Consider the following 22,062-nt stretch of genomic DNA (forward strand, 5'->3'; position numbering starts at 1 on the left):
ATCAAAGCCAGCGACGACGACCTGATTGCGACGATAATGTCGTCTCACGGGTCGCTGGAGACTGTAGGGTTCTTGTCTCTGTAACCATTTGCGTACCTTGTACTTGCTGATATCATATTTTCCCTCTTTTTGAACGTATCTGAATAATTTATCCACTCCTGTAAAACTACCAGCTGTGGATGGATCGTAATACACTTGCTTGAGATAATCCTCCCAAGACATGTTTCTTCTGGCATGGACAACGTTAAAATGAAGCTTAAGTGTACCCCGACCCCTTATATAATACCTAATCACGTGACTTATGATGATATAAATAACAATACTGCTTTTTTTCACTGTTTATTCAAGTAAATGCAACAATATACAATCGATAGTCCATTTTTCAAACGATAAATGGATATAGTCTCAAAATGTTATTTAGACTTCTTAGGATTCATCACTATCTTCTTCCATCTCGCTGTCCTCATCCTTTCCCACTTGGTCTTCGCTTTCGGAAGCATCATCGATCTCCATATCACTCTCGGGATCCCACATTTCTTCAAGGACAGGACGATTCTTATTCAACGCCATTCTGGTGGCTCTGCGTTCGTCATAACCTTCGGACAGGAAATCTTTAACATCATCCATGACCTTTGTGTGAATGGATCCGTTTTGTAACTGAAGGATGTGCAGGATGAGTTGTCCATACTTTTCAGAGAATTTCTTAAGGTCTTTAGAGTTCATTTTTTCCTCCGTTTGAAATCAAGCGTCTTCTCCTGATAGACCTTCCTTTATGTATTTATCATATTTCAGGTCCCATAGTTTTTCGTTGTCTTCTTTGGCCCTTTCCATGAGAAAGTTAAAGACTTTGTGTTCGTCATCATTTTCTTCCTCTGGTTCGACAGGGGAGACATTTGACTCATCCACCTCCATGGGGGCAATATCATCTTTCTTTTGTCCGTTTTCTGGACACCATCTTTTCACATGTCTTTGAAGGTCGTGGACGTTTTCAAAGACCAGACCACAATCGTCACAGGAAGGCATATCTTCTGTAGGGGTGACGTGTTGAAAATCCGACCCAATGGATTGGTAAGTTGAAGGAACCGATGCGTCGTACGTCCGATCGGTAGGAAAATCTGTCGAAGAATGATGGAAATTCTCTGCTTCTTGCTGTTTGATAGAGTTCAAGACGTCAGTGCGCATGCGCAAATGTTCGGGTGTAGTGGGCTTCAAATCCACCAACAGGTATCCATAAGTTTTGGAAGTAGCGTCTTTAAAATGTCTCAGCAGGTGTTGAGGATTTTCGGGATACATCTGGCGAGCCAAGGTCATAACTTGGTGTCTGTCCACAGGATTGTTAAACAGGACCAGGTAATGGCAATTTCGTCTCTGGGTGGGATCTTTGTTGTAGTATAGGTTTTGATTGATAGCCACCACCGATAGATTTCTGTGATGACTGCCCTCCGTAAACAATTCGTTGATTCTGGAATCTTTGGAAGCTGTAGACATCAGATCATCCAAAATCACGAGATTCCTAGTTCTGGGATATATAAAGGAATCTTGATCCAGATCCAAAGGTATTCCTTGAATAAATTCGACCTTGGGATAAACGGTACTCTGAATTACATCATACAGTGGTTGCCAACGTTTGTAGAGCCATATGATTCTCTCGGGAGGAGGCCATATTATTTTCAGGCAGTGTTGCAAGAGCAGTTTACAGAAATACGTCTTGCCACAACACGTGGGGCCAGAAATATTCGCAGTAAAGGGATGCCTGAAGACAAAGTCCTGGTGAGGTTGCTGTAAAGGAAGAGTCGCTGATGGCGGCGGCGGCGGTGGCTTGAGGAGCGACGGCGTGCACTCTAGCGGCGGCGGCGGCGTGATCATCTGCAGCGGCGGCGGTGGCTTGAATGGCGGCGGCGTGAATTCCGGCGACGGCGGCGGCGGCGGCGACGTGATCACCTGCGGTGGCGACGATGGTGGTGGTGGCGGCATTCCCATCATTCCGTGTACACTTCGCTGATGCCGCTTTAAGACATCCTTTCGGGAAAACCAGCCTCGGCAATCGTCGCACTGGACTTTATGCATGTTGACTCTTCCGCAGACACTCTTAAAATGTGACCAATTTATTCTTGAATCACCTTTTTATAGTTTTTAGGCAAAGGAACTGGTCATGGCTGCGGGTCGAAATATCAGAGTCAGGCTTATATCACCATTCAAGAAGGTGGCATGCTCATAATCTTTATCTCTTATTTCCAGGCGTATCTTTTTCAACTCTTGGATTCGCATCAGAACTGGGTACGGTCTCGTGAAGATTTGATTCTTGTTGGACTCCAAAACAACACGCCTTAGCAATGGTCTGAATTCTTCACCCACCACAGACGTGTCGCATGCGTCACAGTAGATAAAAAGCTCCTTCTTTGTGGTCTTGACAGGGGTTGTGATATAAAATTCACTTAATTCTAGTGTCCACTGTTCCTTTAACACCAGCGTTTTTGGCAATGTGACGGTGAAATCATAAGGTTTGTTGCTTGGGAACAGGTGTTTGCACTCCGAAGATCGAAGGACTAGCGTCGTTGCCATTCTCTTTGATAATGAAGAGATTCACGATTGTTCAGAGCATTTATACTATTAGGAAAGTCTTAAATACTGCACCTAATGGCCCGGAAAAACCCGGAATCGTCCATAAGATAGGTCACACGCTACCTTAAGGTTATTTTTGGAATTTGCAACTGATGACCCCAGGAACACCCCCCGAGTTAAACTCCACTTGTCGAGACTTTTCATTTGATATATCACATTAAACACTTCAGGTAACTTTTTGATTTTGCACTCAATGACCTCGGAACACCCCCGAGCTGACCTCTCCTCGTCGAGACCTCCAAGTAATATGTCACATGATACATTTTAAGTAATTTTTTGATTTTGCACTCAATGACCCCGGAACACCCCCGGGCTGACCTCTACTCATCGAGACCTTCCATTTGATAGGTCACACGATACCTTTTGAGTAACTTTTCGATTTTGCACTTAATGACCCCGGACCACCCCCGGGCTGAGCTCTACTCGTCGAGACCTTTCATTTGATATGTCGCACGATACCTTTTGGGTAACCTTTTGATTTTGCACTTAATGACCCCTGAACACCCCCGGGTTGAATTCTACTCGGCGAGACCTTCCATTTAATATGTCGCATGATACCCTTTAGGTAACCTTTTGATTTTGCACTTGCTGACCCCGGAACACCCCCGGGCTGACCTCTCCCCGTCTAGACCTTCCATTTGGTATGTCACACGACACCCTTCTGGCAACTTTTTGAGAACACCCTCGGGATTACATGTATCTCTCCTCGTCCAGACCTTTCATTTGATAGGTCCCACCCTACCCTTCGAGTAATTTTTTTTTAATTTGACCATTGACCCCCCTAAACATAGGTGATTCAAAAATCCGATTTTCCCGCCTTCCAATGCAGGGTCACGTGACCAGAAATTCAAATGCTGCCTCCTGATTGGTCCAAAGTTTGATGACGTCATTCCGCGCGAAATTCAAACCGTGGTCTATATGAGCGCACTCCACTACTCCGGGTTAAGAAATTCCAGGTACTAAAACTATAATAATTGATATAGATGTAAATGAGACAGTATGCACGGTTGAACCCCTAATAGTTGGAGGCTGTTGTGCGAAAATAGATAATGTATACAAAGTGTGTGGTATTTAACTCAGGTGTCAAATAGAGACGAAAGGGGGGGGGGCTTCTTGATTGTAGAGTGTCATCTATACATTAACCTTAAGTGGCGAGAAAGCGCGACAAGCACTTAAAAGAGGCGTGTTTGCGCTTCTAATTTGTTTCGGTATCTCAAAGGAAAGTCAAGGCACAGTTTCCTGGTACCAGATCGCCAAGTGTATCTTAGTTTATGCGAAATTGTGGGGGTCTAGAGAAAATGGCTGTTGTTCCTACAAGGGCTTGTGTTATTTAGTTGATCCCGACACCCAGGGCCCATTGTGATCCTGTTCGAAGGCTAAGCTGTCAAGGTTAAGGCCAAAAAACACCGCCCTTGCTCACCAAGTAGACCCCCTTCTTATCACAATAGAAAGGGATCCTCCGAGAGCGCCTGGTGCTGGAAGGTAAAAATCCTGCTTTAATATAGGAAAGTACTTATTGTTACTTTCCTTGTTTAATTGTTACTTTCCTACAAGGAAAGTAAAGGCACAGTTTCCTGGCACCAGGACGCCAGGTGTATCCTATTTTTAAGTGAAGCTGTGGGGTCTAGAGAAAATGAAAATGGCTGGTGCTCCTACAAGGGCTTGTGTTATTTCGCTGTGCCTGACACCAGGGCCTAAATATGGCCCTGTTCGTTCGACAGCTTTGGTGTCAAAAATGGCAATAAACACGGCCCTGGAGCACTCAGTTTCCAGGACCTCCTTCCTAAATCATACGAAAGGCATCGACCAAGAGCGCCTGGTGCACGAAGGTAACACTCGTGCCTTAATATTGCCGAGCCGGACATTTCATTGCCACTAAGTCGAGCACTTCCTGCTATTCGTGTTGTTTGGTGACACGGAGGCATAACACTTGTCGGCATGTTGGTGGACTCTTTTTTTTTTTATTTTATTACAATTTTAAAGTCGTGTTAGGAAAAAGTTCCACGCATACAACCTTTATGATTTTGCCACTAGTATGTAAATCCGACACCGTAAGCACTATTGAGCCTCTAATTGTTGGAGGCTCTTGTGCGAAAAGAGAAAATGTAGACAAAGTTTCTGGGTTACAGAGTATCATACAGAGAAGCCAAGGACAGGGGAATTAGAGCAAATTAAAAAGGGACAATTAATGAATGCAAAACTTCTGGGTTGTAGGGTGTTACTAGTAACTAGACCCATACGTACGTTAAATTCAACTATCGAGAAAGCGCGACATGCACTGAATAGAGGCTTGTGGGCGCTTCTAATTTGTTTGGGTTTCACAAAGGAAAGTTAACGCACAGTTCCTGGCATCAGGACGCAAAGTTTATTCTTGTAAAAGTGAAGCGTGGGGGGGGGGGGTTCTATAGAAAATGGCTAGTGCTCCTACAAGGGTTTGTTAACATCCAGGGCCCAAATGTAGCCCTGTTCAACAGTTCCGATGTCGAAAATGGCAAAAACACCACCCCGGAGCACCCAGTTTCCGAGAAGACCCCCTTACTAAATCCTACAAAAGGCATCTACTAAGAGCGCCTGGTGCATGAAGATAAAACTCGTGCCTTAATATTGCTAGAGCAAATAGGAACAGTTAAAGTAGGCAAAACTTCTGGGTTTTGGGGTGTTAACTTAACCCATACGTTCGTTAACTTTAAGTGGCGAGAAAGCGCGACAAACACTCAAAAGAGGCTTTTGGGCGCTTCTAATTTGTTTTGATGTCATAAAGGAAAGTTAAGGCACAGTTTCCATGCACCAGGACACCAGGTGTATCCTAGTTTATAAGAAACTGTAGGGGTCTAGAGAAAGTGGCTGGTGCTCCTACAAGGACTTGTGTAATTTAGCTGATCCTGACACCCAGGGTCCAAATGTGGCCCCGTTCGACAGTTTTGGTGTGCAAAATGGCAAAGAAACACCGCCCTTGAGCACCAAGTTGCCATGTAGACCTGCTTTTCTTAAACGAAAGGGATCCATTAGCTGAAAGCCCCTGGTGCGGAAAGGTAAAACTCGTGCCTTAATATTTCTGAGCCGAACATTTCAGTGCCACTTAGGAAAACCACCAGCATTATGTCTTATTGGTGTTACTCGTGTTTTCTGTGACATGGTAGGGTTACGCCACTAGCCATCTTGGGGACTCTTTTTATGCTTTTTAAGACTTAATATAGGGATTTTAAAAAGGTTTCAGACACCCAGTCTGTGACATGTGCACTAATGCGAACCCGACGAGGTCTGCACGGTTTAGCCCCTGTTAGAAGGGGGATCAAACGCCAAAAGAGACAATATAGGCAAAATTTCTGGATTGTATGGTGTCAAGTAAACCCGAATTTTCGCAATTCACAAGGGGCTAAAACACGAAGCATAAAATGAGGTTTGTTAATGCTTCAAACTTGTTTTGGTGTCACAAGGGAAAGCTAAGGCAAATCTTCCTAACACCAGGATTGTTTGCTGTTTAACGTCTCGATCGAGAAATTTTTACTCATTTGAAGACGCCACCACTTGATGGTGATGGGCTGTATATTTAATTATTTATACCTATACTCGGCACTTAGTGCCATCGAGCAGTGAGGAATATTTTCCATGCCGATACCTACTGCGATCCGGGAACCTCAGTTTATACTGTCTCTTCAGAAGGACCATTCTCCACGTCCTGCAGTTGGATTCGAACCCCCGACATAAGGATCAACTCCCCACTCAATCCGCGCCTCTAGAGCAGACACATGTAAATAGCAGATATCTTGTATATCTATACTCAATCTTGTATTATTATTTTCTTTAACCCAGATACGCCATGTAAACTTTAGATGCTGAATTTGACTTACAATTTTTGAATAAATAACTAGTTTAAAGATTATAAACAAGTGACTGTAAACCCATTTTACACCAAATATTGCATCTTAGGATACCTTTTTTCATTACAAAGCATTCTCGTCCCATTTATAGTTTTAATTAAACTTTTTATTATGCCCCGCCATGAATATGGCCGGGGCATATAGTGTTTGTCATGTCCGTCTTCCGTCCTTCTGTCCTTCCGTCACACTTTGCGTTTAGCTCTGTTCAAAGCTAAGTTTCAAAGAAACTATCCAAGATATTTTCATCAAACTTCATTTGCTGATAGATATTGATGAGGGCTATGCAACTGCATCAACATTTTTTGACCTTGACCTTTCCTTTGACCTTGACCTCACTTTTCTTATATCAGTGTTTAGCTCAGTTTTAAACATACCATTCAAGATGTGTTATCAAACTTCACGTGTTGATACAAACTTGCACGGATGATGCATCTAGGGATGAACACTACAAGACTTGCTTCGGATGCTGGATCTGACCTACATTTTCCAGATGAGTGACCAGGTTAAAGTTTTTGGAGCAGGTTAATTCCTAAGGAACTATAAGCCCTACTTGGACCAAACTTGCATGGATGATGCATCTAAGGATGGATACTACCAGACTTGCTTCGGATGCTGGATCTGAACTACATTTTCCAGATGAGTGACCAGGTTAAAGTTTTTGGAGCAGGTCCATTTCCAAGGAACTATAAGCCCTACCCAAACCAAACTTGCACGGATGATGCATCTAGGGATGGACACTACCAGACTTGCTTCGGATGCTGGATCTGACCTACATTTTCATTCCCTAGTAACTTATGTCCTACCTGAACCAAACTTTCATGGATGATGCATCTAGGGATGGACACTACCAGACTTGCTTCGGATGCTGGATCTGACCTACATTTTCATTCACAAGTAACTATAAGCCCTGCCTGAACCAAACTTGCATGGATGATGCATCTAGGGATGGACACTACCAGACTTGCTTCGGATGCTGGATCTGACCTACATTGTCATTCCCTAGTAACTATAAGCCCTACCTGAACCAAACTTTCATGGATGATGCATCTAGGGATGGACACTAACAGACTTGCTTCGGATGCTGGATCTGTCCTATATTTTCATTCCCAAGTAACTATAAGCCCTGCCTGAACCAAACTTTCATGGATGATGCATCTAGGGATGGACACTACCAGACTTGCTTCGGATGCTGGATCTGACCTATATTTTCATTCCCTTGAAGTTATAAGCCCTGCCTGAACCAAACTTGCATGGATGATGCATCTAGGGATGGACAATACCAGACTTGCTTCGGATGCTGGATCTGACCTATATTTTCATTCCCAAGTAACTATAAGCCCTACCTGAACCAAACTTGCATGGATGATGCATCTAGGGATGGTCACTACCAGACTTGCTTCGGATGCTGGATCTGACCTACATTTTTATTCCCTACTAACTATAAGCCCTACCTGAACCAAACTGATTAAATTTTATTCACATATAAATTTTCATGTTGCTTTACTAATATATTCTCGGCGGGGCATTCATGTCCTATGGACATATTTCTAGTTTTCAAAATAGAAAAATACCTCTACCTTCCATTTGTTTTAGAATTCCGAGTTGTTAAAGGCTCAGGGCAAGAACACTTCTTTTTAAGACGACGTAAATTTTCACCCCCTCCTGAATGTCTGGGAATTAATTAATTATGAGTGACATTATTTTCAATAAATTGTTAAGTAAGAGTTAGTTGTTACTTTTTTGTTTGCTTTTACAAACGATTGTGTTTTGTCGGTTGCAATCTAAAGATTTTACATTCTTAATGCTTGTATCTCTGTTAGGGTCTTCTGTCTCCATATATTAGTATTTAATATAAACAATTGTATTACACATTCTGTAAAAAGAACTTGAATTGTGTTATAAAAAATAATCAAAATACGTTCTGTCCATTGCGACGGCGTATTCGTGCCATATTGACAATGTAGAAAAAAAAATTAAAATCGTTTGAACGATTTTTTTAAAAAATCGTTTGAACGATTTAGAAAATCGTGTGTACGATTTAGCAAATCGTTTGTACAATTTTTATTTCTTGTGTATATGACACGTAGAAGAAGCGTAGTAGAAAACCTTGCACAAGTAGGACAACGTATCCACGCATAGTTTTAATGAATGACACGATGAATGACAGAGAAAAATTGATCAAGGGATATTTCAAGATGGGTTTCATTTTTTCGGAAATTGCACAGATCCTTTTGCAAACTCACCGAGTCTTTTATTGAACGAACGTTGAAAAGGACAACAGGTAAGTTGGGACTGTTCAGACGTGAGGACAAATCCGACATGGGATGTAGCTCTTTTCATTGAGGAAACACTTGAGTCATGTGGTCGATTGCATGGATACAGCTCTAGGTGATTGTACTGGAAAGCTGTTATGGCAGGATTTACCGTTTCTCAAGAGGATATTCGATGTCTTTTTTAATATAAGATCCGGAAGGAGTGTGTTTAAGGAAAAGAAACAGATTAAGACGAAGATTGTACACTAATATATAATTTCGCAGTTGATGGAATATGGAGCCCGATTATACAAGTGATCATAAAAACATTGTGAATGTAATTGTGATATCATGGTTAACTAATTATAACATTACAATAATATTCATACAGTTTAAATAAAAAGATACAATTTATTAAAAGTTTTTCTGTACCTATTATAGTCAGCAGCGAAGGGACTTCTCTAAGCAATAGCTTTACCAGGTTTCTTATCCAGTACCCTTCTGTTTCGAATCAGAAGAAAAAAATCGTAAAAAAAGATTATCTAAATCGTTCAAACGATTATCTAAATCTTTCAAATGATTATCTAAATCGTTCAAACGATTTTCTAAATCGTTCAAACGATTTAACAAATCGTACAAACGATTTTCTAAATCGTTCAAACGTTTTTCTTAATCGTTCAAACAATTTTCTAAATCGTTTAACAAATCGTTCAAACGATTTAACAAATCGTAAAACGATTTTCCAAATCGTTCAAACTATTTTCTAAATCGTTCAAATGATTCAAAATATCGTACAAACGATTTTTTAAAAATTTTCTCTACATTGTCAATATGGCACGAATACGCCGTCGTAGTCCATTGTTTGAATGATAACAAAATTTAAAATTTATCTTAATAATTTTTTGTACTGATACAAACACAGCGCGACCACATACTGTTTTGAGGTCTAGGTTAAAAACGTTTAAATATATATTTGTTTACTTCTAAATCGTTCTTTCCACATGCCACGGACACCCGGGCCATGGTCAGTTTTATCATTTGATTAATTGACATGTTGGAAAGGTTTGTAGGGTTTTCAGATTTCTCTCAGCGTGTTCAATTCGTGGACCAAGAACGGACCGTAGTCATATGTCGATAGGGTAAGTTTTGTTTTTCGGATTGATATTGTAAAATCTTAAAGTATCTCATCTTGAATGATTTTGTTGTAACGTACCTATGAATGAATATTCATAATTATCATTATTGCATGATCAAATCATTCTGTTAAAGTGATGTGATATGTTTTCATGACAAGTTTGAACCTCCTTATATCTATACCTTATCTACGATAAGGTATGCGAAATATTAAATTCCCATAAGTTCGAGCATTAGAATCAAGTATTCCATTTATGTATATCGATAAAGCATATATATGAACCCTGAGTGAAAGTGCGCATGCTTACGTTTTGGATAGTAATATTATAATTGTCTGAATTCTGAATATTTCGGTTAAGATATAGGTTGCTATTGTGATTGTTTGACCAGATTTGGGTGTATATTGCATAAGATTCTATCACTTCTTTCATTGTCTACAGTAAGGTTTCAGAGACGGCATTTCCCATATGAACAGGTTAATGTCTCATTCTCGGGTAACTCCAAATTAAATCAAACTTGTAAAGAATATGTTGGTAGGAATACACAATTCAAGACTACCTTCGGATGTTACGTCCATTTCTGAAATTGGAAAACAGATGAATACCCAACAGAGTTTCAGCAAACTCTAAGCCCTTCTTATTCTAGACTTATATAAATGATTCATTTGGGATAGAATCTACAAGATTTGTTGTCGTCTGCGTCATGTGCGTGGCGCAGTGATTAAAGCGCTTGCTCAGGTGTAAGGATTTGAACCTTTGGTCGCGGGTTCTTATCCACTGTATAACAGAGGTCCCGTGTCGCAGTAGGTGCTGGCACGAAAAAGATCCCCTACTGTTCAATAGACCTGAGTGACGAGTACAAGTTAAAATTTGAAGCCCTCCACCAGCAAGTGGTGGCGTCTCCATCTGAGGAACCTTAAGCAACATACAAACAAACAAAACAGGATTTGCTTCAGATTCTGATAAGGTTCAAAGGTTCGATTCTCGTTTGTCGTACTGCGTGAAACTTAGACGTACATAGATATATATTATAAGCAGTAACTGTTCCTTCGCAAAGATTTAAAGTCACAATCTTTTGGAGGGTCCTTAATTATACCCCACGCAACAAGAGGTATAATGTTGTTGACCCGTCAGTCAGTCAGTGTGTCTGTCAGTCCGTCAGTCCTGTTTTTTTTTTGTCAGCGCAACTCCTCAAAAACCGCTGCACAGAAGAATTATTTCAAACATTGCAAATATTTAGTACACAGTGCGTAGATGTGCATATTACCGGGAAAATCCCATTCCTACTTTTTTTCCAGGAATTTTCGCCCTTTTCAACTTAGATTTTTGGCCATATCTTGAATATAGAGCCGCTGCACAGAATTTTGTCAAACTTTGCAGATATTTATGACACAATGATGTGCATATTACCAGGGCATTTCCATTCCTTTATTTTTTCCGGGAATTTCGGCACTTTTCAACTTCAATTTTTGGCCATACCTTGAATATAGAGATGAACAGTTTGTCAGCGCAACTCCTCATAAACCGCTGCACAGAACTTCGTCAAACTTTGCAAATATTTAGGACACAATGTGAGCTTGCTGAACTGAGTGATTACTTATGATTGACTTTTGATAGGAAGTTCATATTTGACAAATATGCTATGAACCAGCAAAGAACTGGGGTCCTCCGCTTTTGGTGTCTTTTTGGGTCAGATGTCATTATTTTTGGTATATTGTGTCAAATATGAAAGCCCTATCTCTTCTCAATCAAAAGTAATAGGGGAAAATAAGATTTTTCAAAAGGTCAAACGTCAAGGTTCAAGGTCATGGGGTAAAAAAAAATCATAATGGATTTATAAATCTCATGTCACAGGTACTATATACATGTGAAATGTGAAGGCCATATCTACTCATTCATAAGTTAAGGTCAAGGTTAAATTTTTTTTAAAAAGTAGTATATTTAGAAAGGTATCACGGTGTGATTTTTTATAAAAACAATTATAGTGACATTTATCAAACTTTGTAATATAAATTTAATTACTAGTAACTATAATTACTGTTAACATCTTGAAACACTATAATTATGATAATTACTATTGCAACTCAATGTGTTAATTTATGCAAATTTATTCATCGTGACATGAGTTTTTCTATCTAAGCCATCTGTCACTCATGCTCAGAATTGTGCTAATTGCCATTGTTAAATTTCATTATTTATATGATACATGTATCATTGTTTATCAGTTAACTCCTAGGCTTCGGATTGTTCGGGTGTAATTTTTGGATTTCCAGAATTCACCCTACCGACCTAAGTTTATAATAAAGTGCTATTCCATCGTTAGCATTTTTATGTTTTATTGTTGCCAGAAAGTTTGACACCTATTTTCCCCGGTGATAAAGGTCTTATCACAGGTTATAAACATATTGGATTTGAAAGACGGGGACCACAATTAATTGAAACAGCTTGTTTACAATGAGTGAGAATTTTTATTGTTTGGTCGTCGAACATCATCGTCAATAATCAGCATATTTTGTTACACATTGAGTAAAAACAATTTAATCAATTCGGTTTTACAAATGTTATAATTATGTAACTAATGATGAAGTTTTGATCAAAGATTGTTGTAACATGTTAATTATATAATAATATTTTCATAGTAATCAATTACTGGTGCAGATCACAATACACATGAACAATGACATTTAAATACGAAGGCAGCATTAAAGAACCTTCACCCAGAAAATGTGACCATCATCCAGTTCCTGAAAAAGATGACGCTATGGATGCCGATCCCGAGGTTAGACAAAACCCAATGGATCACGGTTATGCCTGGGTAATACTTGCAGGTAAGATTCCGAGTATATTCCAAAATCATACAAATGATAACTTATATAACAATACATTTACAGCCACTGAATATTCTTTTTCCTTTATTTACTCAGGTGACCTATTGCTATCCGTTTTCGTCCGTCGTCGTGCATTGTGCGCCGTGCGTTAACATTTAAACATTTTCAGCTTCATCTCCACAACCGCTCAACCAATTTCCATCAAATTTGGCACAAAGCATCTATGGGTGAAGGGAAACAACAATTGTGAATTTCATAGTCCCTGCCCCCGGGCCCTGAGGGTTGGAACCAAAAGCGCTAAAATTAATGCGATCTTTAAAAATCTTCTTTACTCTTGGGCATCAAGCAGTCAAACTGTTGGCATGATTGTAAGCAGCATTGAGTCCTCTACCAAAAATTTTGAAATTCATGGCCCCTGGGTCAGGGGTTCTAGTGCTAGGGCCAGGGACGTAGCAACAGGGGGATCACGGTTATGCCTGGGTAATACTTTTTTTGCCACCATTACTTTCACTATTGGAAATGTTCATTGAAAGGCTGGTTGCCCCCCCCCCCCTTCCCGTCACTTTATAGTACACTAAGTTAATATCAAGGAAAATGTAATATAGTAGCAGGAAAATTGGTACCGAAAGAAGTTGGCATTCAAAGAAGTTGGCCTCTGGCATTCAAAGAAGTTGGCCTCTAACCTCACCCCCCCCCCTCGAGTTTTGGAGTTTGGGCAATTTCCTTCAAATTTTGCTTGTCAACTTTTTCAGGTAAGTCAAAAAAATGTTTTTTTCTGACTGCCCCCCCCTCCCCCACTTTCAAAAACGATGCTACGTGGCTGAGGGCGGAGCTCTATTGACTATATAGTGAAATTGCATAAATTCTCTGAAAATCTTCTCTGCTCCAATGTATTAAATAAACTAACCAAGTACATAGTTATGTTGAATAAGGCTGCCTCTACCAAAATTTTGAAATACATCGCCCCTGGGTCAGGTGTTCTTGTGCTAGGGCGGTGTTCTATTGATTATATAGTGAAATTGCATAACTTCTTTGAAAATCTTTTTCTCTGCTCCTGTGTATTAAATAAACTAACCAAGTATAAAGTTATGATGAGCAAGAATGTCTCTTCAAAAATTTTGAATTTCATGTCCCCTTGGTCAGGGGTTCTGGTGTTAGGGCGGGGCTCTATTGATTATATGGTGACATTGCATAAATTCTTTGAAAATCTTCTTCTCTGCTCATGTGTATTAAATAAACTAACCAAATACAAAGTTATAATGAGCAAGAATGTCTCTTCCAAAATTGTGAATGACATGGCCCCAGGGTCAGGGGTTCTGGTGTTAGGGCGGGGCTTTATAGATTACATAGTGAAAATACATTAATTCTTTAAAAGTCTTCTTCTCTGCTCCTTGGAATTAAAATAAACTAACCAAGTACATAGTTATGTTGAATAAGGCTGCCTCTTCCCAATTTGTGAATTTCAGGGCCCCTTTCAACCATTTATGATGAAATAAAATTTATGATAAAATTTCCAAAATTTCAAAATATGTGGCTGCAGGGTCAGTGGTTCCTGTGGGGTGGGATGCACAACTGGTGGTTATAAAGTGGAAATGCATTTTCTCTTTGTTACTCTGATCTACCTTTTGCGTATTAAGTAACCAAAGTAAACATGCTAAGTGTATAATTCAGATAAGCAACGGTATAACTCTTAAAATTGTGAATTTCATGGCTTTTGGATTAAAACACGAACAAAATTCAATTCTTGGAAAGTTGTTACATGATACTCAGGTGACCTATAAGGCCAGTGGGCCTTTTGTTTTTAGCTCACCTGATCCGAAGGCTTAAGTGAGCTTTTCTGATCACATTTTGTCCGTCCGTCCGTCTGTCTGTCCGTCTTTAAATTTTTCACATTTTCGACTTCTTCTCAAGAACCACTAGGCCAATTTTAACCAAACTTGGTACAAAGCATCCTTGGGTGAAGGAAAATTTAAATTGAAATGAATGGCCAGGACCTCTTACAAGTGGAGATAATCAAGAAAAAACAAAAATAGGGTGTGGTCATTAAAAAATCTTCTCAAGAACCACTGGGCCAGAAAAGCTGAAACTTATTTGGAAGCATCCTGGGGTAGTGTAGATTTTAAATTGTTCAAATCATGATCTCCAGGGGTTGGGCGGGGCCACAACAGGGAATCAAAGTTTTACATAGAAATATATAGGGAAAAAACTTGAAAATCTTGTCAAGAGCCACTGGGCCAGAAAAGCTGAAAATTATGTGGAAGCATCCTGGGATAGAGTAGATTCTAGATTGTTCAAATCATGACCCCTTGAGGTTGGGCGGGTTCACAACAGGGAATCAAAGTTTTACATAGAAATATATAGGAAAAATACTTAAAAATCTTCTTCTTAAAAACCACTGGGCCAGAAAAGCTTAAACTAATGTGGAAGCATTCTGGGGTAGTGTAGATTCTAAATTGTTCAAATCATGATATCGGGGGGTTGGGCGGGGCCACAATAGAGAATCAAAGTTTAACTTAAAAATATATAGGAAAAAATCTTTAATAAAAATCTTTTTCTCAAGAACCACTGGGCCAGAAAAGCTGAAAATTAAGTGGAAGCATCCTGGGGTAGAGTAGATTCTAAATTGTTCAAATCATGATCTCCGGGGGTTGGGCGGGGCCACAACAGGGAATCAAAGTTTTACATAGAAATATATAGGAAAAATACTTAAAAATCTTCTTTTTAAGAACCACTGGGCCAGAAAAGCTTAAACTAATGTGGAAGCATTCTGGAGTAGTGTAGATTCTAAATTGTTCAAATTATGGTCTCCGGGGGTTGGGCGGGGCCACAACAGGGAATCAAAGTTTTACATAGAAATATATAGGAAAAATACTTAAAAATCTTCTTCTTAAGAACCACTGGGCCAGAAAAGCTTAAACTAATGTGGAAGCATTCTTGGGTAGTGTGGATTCTAAATTGTTCAAATCATGATCTCCGGGGGTTGGGCGGGGCCACAATAGAGAATCAAAGTTTAACTTAAAAATATATAGGAAAAAATCTTTAAAAATCTTTTTCTCAAGAACCACAGGGCCAGAAAAGCTGAAAATTTTGTGGAAGCATCCTTGGGTCTAAATTGTTCAAATCATGACCCCCCTGGGGTTGGGTGGGGCCACAATAGGGTATCAAATTTTTACATAGAAATATATAGGGAAAAAACTTTAAAAATCTTCTCAAGAACTACTTGGCCAGAAAAGCTGAAACTTCTGTGGAAGCATCCTGGGGTAGTGTAGATTTTTAAATTTTAAATGAACAATATTATAAACTGAAATCCTATATTTTTCAGCCTCTATGGTTGCGACATTTATAATTACCGGAACATTCCGAGCGTTTGGGGTACTGTATGTCGAACTTATTATAATGTTCCACAGCAACGCAACAATGGCGTCCTTAGTGCAGGGGATAATGATCTTCACCTCCAGCATCGGATGTAAGTAAATTACGACAATCGTAAAGTCTATCATACACTTCACCTTCAGCACCGGATGTAAGTAAATTACGACAATAGTAAGGTCTGTCATACACTTCACCTTCAGCACGGATGTAAGTAAATTACGACAATCGTAAAGTCTATCATACACTTCACCTCCAGCACCGGATGTAAGTAAATTACGACAATCGTAAAGTCTATCATACACTTCACCTCCAGTACCGGATGTAAGTAAATTACGACAATCGTAAAGTCTACCATACACGAAACGAAAATCACATACTAGTACTCCATTACAATATTGTCGCTTTGTCCCTTAAAAAGACATATTAACCCCATGAAATTGGAATGCATGTATGATAATTAGATCTCTCGAGCTCATTCTCTGATAAAATTTAATTGAATTGCTAATATTTGAATCTAAAATTTTCGAGGTTTGAGAAAGAAATATTGGTTTATGGAGTTTTGATTTCGTGGTTTGAGAAGTTTTGAGCAGTACTGCATTTGAAATTTAAACATTTCGTGGTTGTCATGAATCCGAATGTCTGTCCATACCTCGAAAACAACGAAAATGTAACCATCACGAAAATTTGTAATTAAGTCAATGTTTATTTTTGCTTTTTGCTCCTTACTCAAAATTAAAAAATTCAGACAAAAACTCTGAAGATTGATGGAATGTTTCATTAACATTTCTTTTTAATAGTCATGTTTGATTTGGCAGCTGTTCTGGTTCTGGTCTTTGGTCTGCGTCGGTTCACTCCACGGTTTTGGGTTGTACTGGGAGGCCTGTTCTATTTCTTTGGTTTCCTGACCAGTAGCTATGCAGTATCGATAGAGTACCTTTTCTTCAGCTATAGTTGTTTGATTGGTGAGTAACAGTGTTTTTATTTGTTGAAAAAAAAAATGCCATATCAAGAAATGTTATTCATTTGTAAGAATGATTCGATGTTCATTTATTCTGTTTATTCTTTAAGGACTTGGGATGGCGCTTTCGTTTTCGTCCATAGTTGTCACTATGGGGTATTATTTCGATAAGAAACGAGGGTTTGCGATGGGCTTACTGATGGCAAGTGGAAGTCTCGGAAGTTTGGTTTTCGCGCCATTTTTACGCATGCTGCTAGACGAATACTCCGTTAGAGGATCTCTGTTGATTATGGCAGCCATAACTGCCCACATCATTGCCTGTGGAGCCTTACTGCGCCCGCCAGCTTTTTCTTCCAAAACGAGTGAAAAATGTCGTACGTCAGTTACCCAGAATGCACCCAGAGAGGAAAAAAGCAGTTTAATATTTAATGGGGACAATGTTTGCGAAACAAATAAACCTCTGTATTCATCAGATCCAAGTATTTTCCTTCGGAATGGAAAGTTGAGACTATTCCAGCATGGAACAAGAAGCAGTAGTACCGAGATGATACATAGATCTAAAGATCTTGATGGTCAGTTAACAACTCCGCTCGGAGAATACACTATTCAAAACTTTTGTATCAGTGTATCAGCTTTAGATTTAAATTCTGAGATCAAAGACAAGGAAGTGAAAATCAACGCAATCAAAAAAGAACAGTTCTTCAATTTCAAGATTCTGAAAAACCCCTCGTTCATGCGACTTTTATTCGCTTACACAGTTGGATCTATCGGTACATCCCTACCGCAGAGTTATTTACCGGCGCTGGCTATAGAACAGGAAGCGGAAACGACGAATGCCGCATTGCTTATCACTGTCAGCAGCTTTTTCGATCTACTCGGACGCTTGCTGATTGGATATATTTCAGACAAAAGATTAGTCAAACGATCTTACTTAATAGCAGTCAGCATGGCGCTAAGTGGCGTTCTTCAGTGCTTGTCTCCGTTTTATAAAGACTATTGGAGCCTTTTGTTGTTCAGTGTGTTTTACGGATTCTTTTCTAACTTTATGTCCGCCTTGTATTCCGCTACGTTGTTAGATATTCTTGGACTCGACGACTTCCGGAGCGCGCTTAGTGTGATGTATTCTGGGTATGGTATTGTGAGCGGTGCAGCATCCCCATTCATTGGTAATGCTATGCGTCTATCTATATTTCTCTTTTTATAATATCAAAGTTGATGAATTAAAGAATATGATTGACGTATGGTAGTAAATTTGGAAAAGGAGAAAGGGTTGGTATAAATAACAACATTTAATCAGACTTGCACGAAATCCTTATTACAAAGTACCATTGTGTCATTTAACTTTTGGATCTGACAAATATTAAGATATTCGATCGTCAGCCAGGAAGGATAACTCAAAAAATTAATATTTAATTTGAAATCCATCAAAATGAAGCTTGAAAATGAAATTTTTTCATGCAAAAATTCTCATTTTATTCATCTTTATACCTTGATTCAAGGTTTTTGGAAGTCTTAGAAAAGGTCTTATAAAAGTTGACATTTGTACCCTATAAAAGGAAAAAAATTATACAGTTTGAGAGAAATAAGATCTTCTTGAATCCAGCCTTAGATACCAATGCTTACTAGCATGATATGAAATAAGAAGTGATTTGTGGTGTCTTGCAGTGATAGCAAAAGCCTTTTACACTTTGTATTATAGAATACATGATGGAAATAGAAGACAAAAAATACCCAAAAAAGTATAAAATCATGACAATTTTTCTGAATGTCTGGATACCTATCGTTTTTTAACCTAAAATATATTTGTTTATCAATTTTGTGAATAAATTTACGTAACTTCAGAGATTCAGAGATACTTTTATGAGTATTTTTGATTACTTAACTGCTAATTTTATAAACCTGAGGATCGGACTACCTTAATTGGGGTTTCCTATTCCTAAACACCGACACTGCCAGTCCGTCTATAATATCAGGGTACCCATCTCTATTCAGTCTTCTTATACTATTGATGAAAGTGTAATGAGACTTTCCCAGAATTCCTGTAATGGAGAGCCGTTGTGGCCTCCTTTTTTTACGTTTGAGATATTTAGGGTTTTCATTTTCTAGCACGTTTGGGTGCTTTGTTATTGACACTCATTTTGTGAGCTGTTATTGAGCTTTACTAAAGTTGATGTCTTAGAGTTACTAGTCTGCATTTGAGTTCAATGAAATTTACCTTGTCTTCTTGCATCGCATATACATCACCCATGCATTTAATTTAGTATACGCAGATACATGTATATCCGAAATATTTCCGAAATTAAATTATGACACCCTCGGCGCCGATGTTGACGTCCCAGGTTCAAGGTTTTGGTGCAGTTTTCTTTTTCAGTATTTCTATGCCCTACGTAAGTCAAAGATGCATGGGTGATGCATCTAGTGTGTTTCATTGTACCAGTCAAGGTTTCCGATGCTGCAATTTCAACAAAAGAATGGCCAGATTATGATTTTAAATCCGCGGTTCAATTTTTTGAGTAATATTATATATTTTTAGTGCAATTCTGATTTCCAAGTATAAATAAGCCCTATTTTGGCCAAACTTGCATTGATGATACTGTATATCTAACATGTCCAAGGATACAAACTACCAGGCTTGCTTAGGATGCTGGATCTGACCTACATTTAACGGAATTGAACAGGTTAAACTTTGGAGAGTTGGTTCATTCTAAAGTAACTATATGCCCTATGCTGTCCTAACTTGCATGAATGATACATATAAGGGTGCACACGCCAGGGTTGCTACAGATGTATTTGGATATGAGACCTGCATAAAAACTTTAAGACCTATGTTGATCAAAGTTACATGAATGATACATCTAAAGATCCACACTAATGAACTTGCTTCGGATGCAGGATCTGGCATACATTTTCAAGATAATGGACCGGGTTTAACTGTTGGTACATGCCTTTTACTAAGAAACGAAAAGGCCTATCTGAACCAAACTTGCATGGATGATGCATCAAGTGATGAAGGCTTTTAAATTTTTTTTTCAGATGCTGGATTTGAGTTGCATTTACGGATGAGCGAATTTCTTAATTTCTTTAATAAGTCTATTCCTACGTAAGTAATTGCAAGCCCAATCAGATCAAAATTGCAAAAATGCTGTATTTGTGGTGTACATTACTAGATTATTAATTTAATGTGGGTCTTTGCCTTACTTAAAGACAACATTCGATGAGGTGAGCTCTGAAATCTCTCATTACCTATGTTAGAGGTTTCACAAAACCTGATTTTCGCGCGCTTTGTCAAACCCTCGAACCAAACCCGATGGCACATGAAAACAATATTTGGTTCTCATTCCGAATACGTGCATGAACCAAGACAATAGGTCTTAATGTAAATTAATCCTAGTTTCCTTTGACATATGTAGTCAGAAATATAATTTCACTCATACAAAGCACATAAAAAATAGTTGGGCAAGTTTTCGAAGTTCATTTGCTTATTTTATTTTCTCTTAAAAATAAGAATTAAATGTAAAGATTAATAATTATTTGCTATTTTTTGTAGGTGACCTAAGGGACAAGACAGGAACCTATGTGACCTGCTTCTATTTATTCGGGGCCACTCATATCATCTCTTCTATTGTGTTATTTACTGAATGTATTTCGTGTTCATGACGTAATGGTATTTAACGGACACGGCAGAAGATACTTTTATATTTGGAATCCAGTGTCTTTTTTGACGCTTGTTTCAAACGCTACTATATTTGAAGACTGAGTCTATTTAGTTCTTCTGAGCTGAAGGCTCAAATGAACTTTTCTAATCACATTTTGCCCGGCGTCCGTCTGTCTGGCTGTATCTAAACTTTTCACATTTTTGACTTCTCAAGAACTGCTGAGCCAATTTAAGCCAAACTTGCCATGGGTGAAGGGGATTCGTAGTAAAAGTAACTACTCAAGGAAAACGACTTTATCCGTTAATTTTTCAATAAAATTTTCGTCATATTAACTTAATATTTCTTCAGAAAGACGCCTTCTGATTTGATTAATTGTATTTTGTTTAACGTCTCTCTCGAGAATTTTTCACTCATAAGGAGACTGATATAAAGGAAAAGGGCAGATACTAGTATTCATATCTACACAAAAAATTCACGGGATAAGTTTACTGCTTTGAACTTTACAATGAAACATAAGGTGCTGAGTTAGTGAGTCTACCAGAGAAAAAGCTCTATGACTTTAAGCATAATGAGTGAATGGTCAAGGTCAATTCTACTTCCAATCTCTCTCATCTTCGCTAGACAAGGGGTTCTGATACGCTCCTCTCCTTATAAACAAATTGTATACAGTGCTGTCGCAGGGGCTTGACGTTTGTAACCTTTCTTTTTTATATATAAATAAAAAACCTCTCGTATAATAATAATTACGAGGTTCGTCACGGTCGCCATCTTGAATATTTCATAAGCTACTTTGTCTCTATTTTTTGTCTACAAAGTGTTTTCTTTCTTCTTTTTTTTTTTTTAAAAACATAAAAGGCTTGTGAAACACTTATGTCGACGTATGGCAGCTGATAACTGCAGAACTGTAGTGTTATGGTCTTATATTTTAGTTTTGTGTAAAGCTACAGATCTCGTAATGCAAATATGGTGCAATCTACGGGGTTCCAGGGAGAATTTTTCCATTTTCCAGCATTGTTCAATCAACAACCTTGCTTTCCCTCATTCTAGACATATTTTATTACCAACCTGCATGATTTATCCACTTCCTAACCCAATATAGTCGTCGACACCTAACAATGAACTTCGTTTTGATTCTTTTTATATCAGGGCGGATAATTCAAAACAATTTGAGCTTTTTGGTCTACAGAGACGGCTATAAAATGATAATGTTAAAATGGTCAAAAGTTTGGTATAGGTAAATGTAGATATTGTCACAAGGAGCGCAGCTGTGAAATGTGAAAGCCATAGCTGTACCAAATAAAATTATGAGCAAGGTTATTAAGGTTTTGGGGAACAAACAGCTAGACAGACGGACTGACTG

General features: G+C 38.7%; 1 protein-coding gene across 2 annotated transcripts; it reads left to right on the forward strand.

Moving 5' to 3' along the window:
- Nucleotides 1-9,729: 9,729 nt before the first annotated feature.
- Nucleotides 9,730-21,373, forward strand: LOC134250408 (monocarboxylate transporter 9-like). 2 transcript variants are annotated; one of them, XM_062732765.1, is made up of 6 exons: nucleotides 9,730-9,894; nucleotides 12,528-12,716; nucleotides 16,039-16,182; nucleotides 16,886-17,050; nucleotides 17,157-18,212; nucleotides 20,594-21,373. In XM_062732765.1, exons 2-6 carry the CDS (start codon nucleotides 12,566-12,568, stop codon nucleotides 20,701-20,703), a joined length of 1,626 nt encoding a protein of 541 aa, XP_062588749.1. In that variant the 5' UTR covers nucleotides 9,730-9,894; nucleotides 12,528-12,565; the 3' UTR covers nucleotides 20,704-21,373. The 2 variants fall into 2 exon arrangements, with proteins under 2 accessions (XP_062588749.1, XP_062588750.1); XM_062732766.1 differs by having other exon boundaries at nucleotides 16,904-17,050; nucleotides 20,594-20,975.
- The last annotated feature ends 689 nt before the right edge of the window (nucleotides 21,374-22,062 follow it).

This window comes from Saccostrea cucullata, unplaced genomic scaffold (assembly GCF_032062105.1).
Source record: "Saccostrea cucullata isolate Sc308-1 unplaced genomic scaffold, CSIRO_AGI_Scuc_v1 ctg102, whole genome shotgun sequence".
Lineage (NCBI taxonomy): Eukaryota > Metazoa > Mollusca > Bivalvia > Ostreida > Ostreidae > Saccostrea > Saccostrea cuccullata.

Bases quoted from the DNA above. Each gene is read 5' to 3' on its own strand.
- LOC134250408 (XM_062732765.1), top strand. From the start codon at position 12,566: ATGACATTTAAATACGAAGGCAGCATTAAAGAACCTTCACCCAGAAAA. The intron at 16,183-16,885 runs GTAAGTAAATTA...TCTTTTTAATAG, and splicing joins CTTCACCTCCAGCATCGGAT to TCATGTTTGATTTGGCAGCT. The intron at 18,213-20,593 runs GTAATGCTATGC...TATTTTTTGTAG, and splicing joins TGCAGCATCCCCATTCATTG to GTGACCTAAGGGACAAGACA.